The sequence below is a fragment of the Vigna radiata genome, chromosome 1 (assembly GCF_000741045.1).
Source record: "Vigna radiata var. radiata cultivar VC1973A chromosome 1, Vradiata_ver6, whole genome shotgun sequence".
Classification (NCBI taxonomy): domain Eukaryota; kingdom Viridiplantae; phylum Streptophyta; class Magnoliopsida; order Fabales; family Fabaceae; genus Vigna; species Vigna radiata.
Genome location: NC_028351.1, coordinates 14,786,958 through 14,797,432, shown reverse-complemented (window position 1 = coordinate 14,797,432; position 10,475 = coordinate 14,786,958). Strand labels below are relative to the sequence as shown.

Below are 10,475 nucleotides of genomic sequence, written 5' to 3'. Positions count from 1 at the left end.
GTCAACTTTGTTGTTTATTTCAAAGACATTGTCAACTTTCTACAAAAGTAATGAAGAAACCCTCAAATATTTATAAAAAATAGGTTTAAACAAAAAAAAAAAATTGTGTAAGGATCCTACCCTCTTTTAAATTTCTTAAGTATTTTAAAATTTCTTCGTTTTTTTTCATTTTTTTTTCTAAAAAAGAATCCCTTTAATATTAATAAAAATTAGGTTGTGTAAGAATCCTACAAATTTCTTTTAAAATTCTTAAATGTTTTTGTAATTTTTTTTCTTTTCTTTTTCTAAATTTTTTTATTTATAGTTCATGGATGCCAAAACACCATATTTAAGCACCTTTAAAATTTTAACAATTTTTAGAAATGATAATGAATTTGTCTTTTTGAACAGAGAGAGTGAGAAACACTAAAATAATATACATTTAAGAAGACATAAGTAATGATAAACATGGATTATAAATATATTTATAGATAATGACAAATACATTTTTTTCATAATTTACATATTTTAAGCCTTGGAGATAACTTAAACATAGGATTAGACACTCATAAAATTTTTAAACACACTTTATCATATTACTTAAAAGTTCTAAATTATTTTAGTAATATACTAAACAACTCTAAAGACACTTTAGTGAGAGAGTAATACTTAAAAACTAATAATACTTAAATTCCCTGACACTCTATTAAACCAGTAATACTTAATAATCCTAAATTACACTGAATAGATATTATAAAACCCCTACCTACATTCCAGCTGCAAAAACTCAGCAACTCAGAAAGAAGAAGATGTACTCTAGTAGTTACTATTCATAACTAGCTCTTTACTTCAAAATCTTCATCAACTTCAGCCATCTTTCAAAACTATTCTCAACTTTGCCGTTTACTTCACAGCCATCATCAACTTTTTCATTTACTTCAGAACTATCATCAACTTCACTGTCTACTTCAGATTTATCATCAACTTCACACTTTAGCTGTTACTATTCATATCAACCGTCTATTTCAGAACTATCGTCAACTTTGCCGTTTATTTCAGAACCATTGTTAACTTTGCCGTTTATTTCAGAATCATTGTGAACTTTACACAGAGGTAAAGAAGAAACCTTCTTTTATTGATAAAAAAATTAGGTTGAAATCGTCAACTTTGCCGTTTATTTCAGAACCATTGTTAACTTTGCCGTTTATTTCAGAATTATTGTGAACTTTACACAGAGGTAAAGAAGAAACCTTCTTTTATTGATAAAAAAATTAGGTTGAAACAAAATAAAATCATTTTTGTAGGGATACTATCAACTTCTTTTAAATTTCTTAGATATTTTGTAACTTTTTTTTTCCTAAAGTAGAAACCCTTCAATATTGATAAAAAAATTAGGTTGTATAAGAATCTACCAATTTCTTTTAAATTTCTTAAATATTTTTGTACTTTTTTTTTCTATTTTTTTTATTGACAGTTCATGGGCTCCAAAAAAACCCATCTTTCCGAAGACAATAATTCGAAAAGACACCTTAAATCCCTTCCAGTGAACAAGCAGTCACAGACACGTCGAAATGTAGTCAAATAGGTCATCTGCGGAGGAGCAAGAGGATTCAAGAAAAAGCTTCGACTCCTCTTCAAGATTCTGCAGAACCAGGTCTTAACAATATTATTGTTTTCCTTTATATATATATAAATTTATTCTGAATGTTTGTTTTTTGTTTCTCATAGAACTTCATTTTGTTTCATTTCATTTTACCATATTCTGTTCTGCTTCCGATTAAGTACTACTGTCTCAGGTGTTCTCTGCTTCCACTGCATGTACCTTTTCAGTTACCATTTTCTGAAACTGTTTTAAATATCATTTTTATTTTTTCTGTGACTCCTAGAAGGGTAATGTTGTATCCCATATCATGAATTACACGGGTTCATGATTTTTATGTTTGTTCTCAGATGTTCGTTTATGTTTTCTAATGAATTTCATGTGAAACATTCGATTTTGCCATGATTCTGGCTTTGGGTAGATTTCATTTTACATAATTTTATTGTTTCTTTAACCATGTTCCGCCTATTATGCAGTGATTATTTTAAGACACTTATTGGTTATTTATGTATAAGACTTGTTTCAATTGTCCTTTGTTGTTGCCTTTATTCTTCTTACCTTATTTTCTCAGTAAATTTATGATTATGTTTTTTGGCGTTTGAAATAGGTGTGGTGAACGCCAAGAGTAAACAGGAATTTGCTCTATCCAGAAGAGAAGGGTATGTTACGGCTGAAAACAAGCACAAGAAACGAAGTTTGGCAGTCAGCAATGATCAGCCTTCAGCTTCACGCAAAATGTCAAAACGTGCTGCAGCATGTGAAGATTTGAAAGAGAAATCCTTTTTGATATCTGATAAGTGTTGTCTCATTGAAACAGAGAGAAATGAGACTGTAGATGAAGAAATTGTAGCTGTCCGTCTGACTGCTGGACAGGATGATGGTCGCACAAGTAGGCGAATTACAAAGTTTATCCTTCATGATGAAAATGGTAAAGGACAACCACTGGAGATGCTTGAAGTGATTGATTTATATATCACTGGAGTTATATTACCGCTTGAAGCAAGCACAGGCAAGAAAAAAGACAAAGGTGTAAGGTGTGAAGGATTTGGTCGAATTGAATCTTGGGATATATCTGGCTATGAAGATGGTTCTCCAGTTATATGGATTTCTACTGATGTTGCTGATTATGACTGTCAGAAACCTGCTGCTAGTTACAAAAGGTTTTATGATCATTTCTTTGAAAAGGCTCGTGCATGTATAGAGGTATATAAAAAACTTACAAAGTCCTCGGGGGACCTTAATATAAGTCTTGATGAGCTACTTGCTGGTGTGGCACGGTCTATGAGTGGTAGCAAATGCTTTTCTGGAACTGCATCTATAAAGGATTTTGTTATTTCTCAGGGTGAGTTCATTTATAAGCAACTCATTGGTTTGGATTTGAAATCTAAGACAAATGACAGGATGTTTGCAGAAATAGATGTTCTTATTGCTCTTAGGGATGAGACTAAGAAGCAGGCAAACCATGCATATACACAATTAATGCCCTCAAATGGGAGTTTGAGAATTGTCTCAGGAACTGAAGATGGTGAAAGCAAGAATCAGATAGATTCTGTAGATTCTGCAAATGGCGAAGATGAAGATGCAAAGTTAGCACGACTGTTGCAGGAAGAAGAGTATTGGAAATCTTTGAAGAAGAAGAAAAACTACAGATCAGCCTCTGTATGTAACAAGTTCTACATCAAAATTAATGAAGATGAAATTGCCAATGATTATCCTCTCCCTGCCTTTTACAAAACTTCCCTTCAAGAAACAGATGAGTTTATAGTTTTTGATAATGACTATGATGAGTATGATACTCAAGATCTTCCTCGAAGCATGGTTCATAATTGGTCTTTATACAACTCAGATGCAAGATTGGTTTCCCTGGAGCTTCTTCCTATGAAACCTTGTTCGAATGTTGATGTAGCAATTTTTGGTTCAGGTGTAATGACTGTAGATGATGGAGGTGGGTTCCATCTTGAAACTGAGGTTGGCCAATATTCTTCCACTAGTTCTGAAGCACAAGCTTATGATGGAATACCAATTTATCTGAGTGCCATAAAGGAATGGATGATAGAATTTGGATCATCTATGATTTTCATATCCATCCGAACAGATATGGCCTGGTATGGTGCCTCTTGTCTAAAATTAATGTTGTTGTTTATGTTTCAAATGAAGTACTATTAGAAATTCCATATGATTACCTGGGTACCAAACTGTCAATCCAGTCTATTATAACCAAATTGTCACAAAAAAAACTTTTTGGATGAACTTGTCATATATTATGAACAAAACATCTGTGAATATTGTATGCTGAATTCATCTTAGAATAATTTTGTTCTAAATAAATTTAGTATGTAAAATGACAATTCATACTACATTCCTTTCAGGTACAGACTCGGCAAACCAGCAAAGCAGTATGCTCCTTGGTATGACACAGTGTTGAAAACTGCAAGGCTTGCTATAGCCATTATCACCTTGCTGAAGGAACAGAGCCGAGTATCACGACTTTCCTTTGAACATGTCATCAAGAAAGTATCCGAGTTTAATCAGAAAGACCGTTCTTACATTTCTTCTGATCCATTGGCTGTTGAGAGATATGTTGTTGTCCATGGACAGATTATTCTGCAACTCTTTGCAGAATTTCCTGATGATAATATCAGAAAGTCTCCATTTGTGACTGGCCTTAAGAACAAAATGGAAGAGCGACATCATACCAAATTGTTAGTGAAGAAGAAGAAAGTTTTGCTGAGGACTGAACGAAATCTAAATCCTAGGACAGAAATGGGTCCTATTGTGTCCAAGAGGAAGGCTATGCAAGCAACAACGACACAGCTAATCAATAAATTATGGGGAGACTATTATTCAAATCACTTGCCACAGGATTCAAAAGAGGGGTCTGTCTGTGAGTTAAAGGAAGAGGATGAAGTGGAGGAACATGAAGAAAATGAAGATGAGGACAATGAAGAAGAGCTAACACTTTTGGAGCAAACCACAAAGAAACATTCGGTTTCAAAGCAAACCAAAACATTTTTGGTTAATGCTGAAATAAGATGGGAAGGAAAACCTGAAGGGAAGACTCGTTCTGGATATCCTGTTTATAAGCAGGTAATCATTAATGGGGAAGTTATTTTTGCGGGAAAATCCGTGTTAGTGGAAGTTGATGAAACAGATGAATTTCCAGACATGTATTACGTTGAATATATGTTTGAGTCAAATAATGGAAGAAAAATGTTTCATGGTAGGATGATGCAGCATGGTTGTCATACTGTTATTGGCAATGCTGCTAACGAGAGAGAGGTGTTTTTGACTAATGAGTGTAGGGATTTGGGACTGCAGGATGTTATGCAGACAATTGTTGTAAATATTCAAAAAAGGCCTTGGGGGCATCAGCATCGAAAGGATAATATCATTGCTGATAGAGTTGACAGGGCTAGAGCCGAAGAAAGGAAGAAGAAAGGACTGTCTACTGAATATTATTGTAGAAGCCTGTATTGGCCTGAAAGGGGTGCTTTCTTTAGCCTTCCATTTGATACTTTGGGTCAAGGTTTAGGTATTTGCTCATCTTGCAAAATACATGACGTTGAAAAGGCGAAGGATATTTTCAATGTAAATTCCTCCAAGTCTAGTTTCCTATTTAGAGGAACTGAGTATTCCCTTAATGATTATGTTTATGTAAGTCCATTTGAATTTGAGGAAAAGATTGAGCAAGGAACTCATAAGAGTGGAAGGAATGTTGGGTTGAAAGCTTATGTTGTGTGCCAAGTGCTAGAGATTGTTGTTATAGTGGAAACAAAACAACCAGACATAAAATCTACACAAGTCAAAATCAGGAGGTTCTTTCGACCAGAGGATGTATCAAATGAGAAGGCATACTGCTCTGAGATACAAGAGGTATAGCTGCAAGTCTTAGATAGCATTGTTATGTGGATTTTATAATATTATTTTTCCTAAGTCATCCATGCTTGATCTGGCCGTGATAAGTGAGTTGCTATTAGTGCATAATTCTGTATGTTTTTAAGATGACTTGAATTTCATATTTATATTTTAGGTGTATTACAGTGATGAAACCCATATAATTTCAGTAGAATCCATGAAAGGGAAATGTGAAGTCAGAAAGAAGAGTGATATTCCTGAACAAAGTGCCCCCGGAATGTTCCAAAATGTATTTTTCTGCGAGCTAATGTATGATCGTGCCACTGGGTCACTGAAAAAGGTATTGTGTATTTGGACCTATTATACAAACATGCAATATTCTTGTTAATCCAGTGGATAGTATAGCAATAATTGCTTTGTGGATTATTGTCACGCTAAACATGTTAAGTATTTTTACATTATTAGTAAACAAAAAAGTGTAAGTGTAGCAGTTAAGGTTTTTAATAGATCAACTCTAACTTATGCTGTCATAATTACACTGTTCATTGATATTATAAAACAATACCTTGTTAGTAGATTAAAATTCAATCCAAAAGTTTTAAGTCGTTGTAAATGCTTTATATAAATTTCCTATCTGTCGTTATATATTGTAATTGAACTAAAGTTTTTTAGTTTAGCTTAAGATGAAAAACTATGATTATCATTGTATTCTTCTTGACATCCATTTCACAATCGGGTGCAGCTGTGAAAGTACAAGTTATGATTTTCGATAATTAACTGTTATGTTTTTTTTCAATTACTTGACAGTTGCCAGCTCATATTAAAGTAAAATATTCAATTGGACAAACATCTGATGCTGTAGCCAGAAAAAGAAAAGGAAAATGTAAAGAGGGATATGACGAATCAGACTCCTCTATAGAAGGAAAAAAATTAAATGAAAAACGTTTAGCAACCTTAGATATTTTTGCAGGTTGTGGTGGTTTATCAGAGGGGTTGGCACAGTCAGGTAATTAAAATACGTTATTTTAGCAAGAAGGAAACCGTATTTTATCTGCTACCAATGCATATTATAACGTGTATGTTATTGCTAAAATGGTTCAGGTGTTTCATCAATTAAATGGGCTATCGAGTATGAAGAACCTGCTGGTGATGCATTTAAAGCTAATCATCCTGAGGCATTGGTGTTCATTAACAATTGCAATGTTATTCTTAGGTAAATAATCCACTTTAGATAACTGATTCCATGCCTAAATGTTGAATGGTGTGGAACCTGTTTAAGTGACTTGGTTGATTTTTTGTTATGTAGGGCTGTAATGGAGAAGTGTGGGGACGTAGATGATTGTATCTCAACGACTGAGGCTGCAGAATTGGCTGCAAAGCTTGATGAGAAAGAAAAGAGTAGTTTACCAATGCCTGGACAAGTTGATTTCATTAATGGGGGTCCGCCATGCCAGGTCTCCCTAGCTGGTGGCTTTTTCATTTATTTCACCGATGAATATATTATTGGGTAATTGTTCAGTAATGTGTTGTTTTTTCTTCAGGGTTTCTCTGGGATGAATAGGTTTAGCCAGAGCAGTTGGAGTAAAGTCCAGTGTGAGATGATATTGGCATTCTTATCATTTGCTGATTATTTCCGGCCTAGGTATTTCTTGTTGGAGAATGTGAGGAACTTTGTGTCTTTCAATAAAGGACAAACATTCCGTTTAACCTTGGCTTCACTTCTTGAGATGGGTTATCAGGTAAAATTATTGCAACTTTCTTCCTTAATTGCTCCCCGTTGATGAATAGAACTTGAAGGAACTGATGAATGTTTGATTTATTTGTCCAAAAGGTGAGGTTTGGTATCCTTGAGGCTGGAGCATTCGGGGTTTCCCAATCAAGAAAAAGGGCATTCATATGGGCAGCCTGTCCTGATGATGTTCTTCCAGAGTGGCCGGAACCAATGCATGTATTTTCAGCACCCGAGTTGAAGATCACATTATCTGAAAATGTTCATTATGCTGCTGTCCCTAGTACTGCAAATGGTGCTCCTTTACGTGCAATAACTGTTAAAGATACCATTGGTGATCTCCCAGCTGTGGGCAATGGAGCCTCAAAAGGAAACATGGAGGTATGTAAAATAGGAAAGATATGTCACATATTCCTCCACTCTTAAATTTTCATTCACTGTTTGCCTGTGTTTTATGTTGTGCAGTATCAAAACGATCCTGTATCATGGTTTCAAAAGAAGATTCGTTGTGAAATGGTTGTCTTGACTGATCATATTTCCAAGGAGATGAACGAATTGAACTTGATTCGATGCCAGAAAATTCCCAAGATGCCAGGTGCTGATTGGCGTGATCTTCCAGAGGAAAAGGTTGAGCTAAATTCTTGTGAACTTTTACCATAACAATTTGTGAACTTTCTAATTTGTGAAACCTAATGAAATGAAGGTAACATTGTCTAATGGACAAGTTGTTGATTTGATACCATGGTGCTTGCCCAACACGGCTAAGCGACACAATCAATGGAAGGGACTATTTGGTAGGTTGGATTGGCAAGGGAATTTCCCAACTTCCATTACAGACCCTCAGCCAATGGGGAAGGTTGGAATGTGCTTCCACCCTGACCAAGATAGGATTGTTACTGTTCGTGAGTGTGCTCGATCTCAAGTAAGTTCACAAGTCTAGTTTTGATAAGAAATGGGATCCTAACAAATTCAAATTTGTGTTAGTTTTGAATTGTTACGGATAATTTTCGTTAAGTTTTAATAGAAATGTCTAGAAATTAACTAGTGAGCATAATAATCCTTAATACCTAATTACAAAAGTATAGTTCTTATTATCTTTGCCTTAGCAACAGGTAGGCATCTCCTAATTTGGTATAATCTTTATAGCTAAGAATATTTTCATCTATAATGAATGCAGGGCTTTCCAGATAGCTATAAATTTTCTGGCAATATCATTCACAAGCACAGACAGATTGGTAATGCTGTGCCTCCTCCTCTGGCATTTGCATTAGGGCGAATGCTGAAGGAAGCAGTGAACAGTAAGAGTTCAATGTAGAAGATGGTGTTATTATAAGACCAAAGAAAAATAAGTATCTGGAAAAGGTTGTAATGATGGAGTTGGTTTTTAAAATAATAAAGGATGATTACTACGGAATTAAAGGTATGTGAGAGCTCGGGTGCAGTAGAAGAGCATTATTATTCCAGGTAAGGCGAGTTATCCTTTTTGATGTTGTGTGATGTTGCATGCATACTTTTATTTTTATTTGCATGATTATCTGCTGTTTTTATCATTAAAGGGCACGTTGTTTTGGTTGAATGCCATGCTATAATTCTGTTTGGACGTTTTCTTGTGACCGTCATGGTACTGTTCTCTATTCTAGATAATAATTTGGGCCTGTACGTGGTGATTTATTGTGTTTCAACTGTTCACGTTGGATCGTATATGGGGTGGATGTCGTGGTTTGTCATGATTGGATTTCCGTTTTCCAGAATCTGTATTGGGTGCTAGTGCATCTCTCGCACAATAAATCTGCTATTGATGATGGGTTGCGGTGCATGATTGAGGATCTTTATTTTTCCTGTGATGGTACTATGCTGTCAGGAGTTTTGGCATGGGTATATCAATTTATCTGTTATCACGTAAATCAATTGTATGCGGGAGTATTACGATATCAGGGAACTTTGTCGTGTTGTTTCATGATTTGAAGGTCAGTACCGTGTTGTTTAATTGTCTGTATGAGTGATTGGTCTGTTTCTATGCGATTTTGATACCTGCTAAGTTGTTTGAGAGTGCTGCCACGAGGAATTGGTTGCTCTATGTAATTTGTAAATTTAGATTTTGTTCTTTTTCATCCAAGGCTTTGGTAAGCCGAGATAAAAGGAGGTTGTTTTGTTTTGAGCTTAATCAGAGTTGATACTGGTAAGGCTTATGAAAACATGGGAAAACGATCTTGACTGTAAAGCTTTGAGCTTAAGCGATATTTGTTGTGGTGATGTGATTTCTTGTGATGTTGTTTAGTATCATTTGGTGGGTATGCATTATTGTGTTTTATGAATGTGATGTGATTTCATGGATTGGAAAGAATGAGTGAGTAGTGTGGGTGAGTTATTGCTTATTATCTTGTCTTGTTTTCGGGTCAGTTTATTCTGATTTGTTTATGTTTGTGTAATGATCATATAATATGTGTTGTTATAGGAAGCAGATGATGATGTTACATATGATGCTGGTATTGTTAAAAGCGAAGACACGCCTGAGAAAATCATAGAGAAGATTTTTAAAATATTTTTGAGGCAATAATATAGTTCAATTTTGAAATTTTCAAATATTATTATAATTTGTAATTGGATTATTTATCATTTTTGCATTATTTTAATGTAGTTCACAACAATGAAATAAGGTTTCTGATTTTTTATTATTTCATGATAGTATCAAGAGTCATTTTAGTCTTAAATTAATTAATTACAAGTAGTATCTTAAATGTAGTGTTACACTTACATTCTTTTAAGATGGTGCCTGTTAATACATTTGGCAAGATATTTGCAAATCATTGGGGGGTTTTCAGAAACAATTAGTCCTTGTTTAATGAATAATGCTATGAAGAGATTATTTCCTGGCAACTTGGATTTTGTTTATTAGTTGATGTTTTGGCTGTTAATGAAAAAAGAATGGCTGAAAATTACATCCCAATATATACCTGTCAATTGAGACGAATTATATTTTTGAATTTGTTTGGAATAGTTAATGTTGCAACTATTTGACAAAACCTTGAAAAATATAAAATGGCCGTAACTTTATTTTAAAATGAATTTTATATTTGATGAGTTCTGATTTTGTAGAGCTTTTATAAGTTAAGATTGCGTCCTTGGGTTTTAGATTGTTGTTATTTCTTAGTTTTAGCACATATTTGGTTTTTATAGAATAAATTTCTAACATTCCAAAAACAAGTTAATTTCTAACTTTTAGATGAATTTTTAGTAGAATTTTAGTCTTATGGATTTTTGGTTCTTTTGAACAATAAATTTCAGCTTGATTTGAACTAAATTTTGGTGTGA

At 34.1% G+C, this 10,475-nt stretch overlaps 1 protein-coding gene across 1 annotated transcript; it reads left to right on the top strand.

Moving 5' to 3' along the window:
- Nucleotides 1-1,512: 1,512 nt before the first annotated feature.
- On the top strand, nucleotides 1,513-9,838 carry LOC106757981 (DNA (cytosine-5)-methyltransferase 1; the record flags this gene model as incomplete). Its single annotated transcript, XM_022779531.1, has 13 exons — nucleotides 1,513-1,633; nucleotides 2,187-3,684; nucleotides 3,949-5,452; nucleotides 5,610-5,774; nucleotides 6,242-6,440; nucleotides 6,536-6,647; nucleotides 6,741-6,888; nucleotides 6,976-7,173; nucleotides 7,266-7,544; nucleotides 7,629-7,790; nucleotides 7,867-8,085; nucleotides 8,341-8,627; nucleotides 9,619-9,838. Coding segments are annotated over 12 exons (4,743 nt in total), but the record flags the coding sequence as incomplete, so codon positions are not given.
- Between the last annotated feature and the right edge of the window lie 637 nt (nucleotides 9,839-10,475).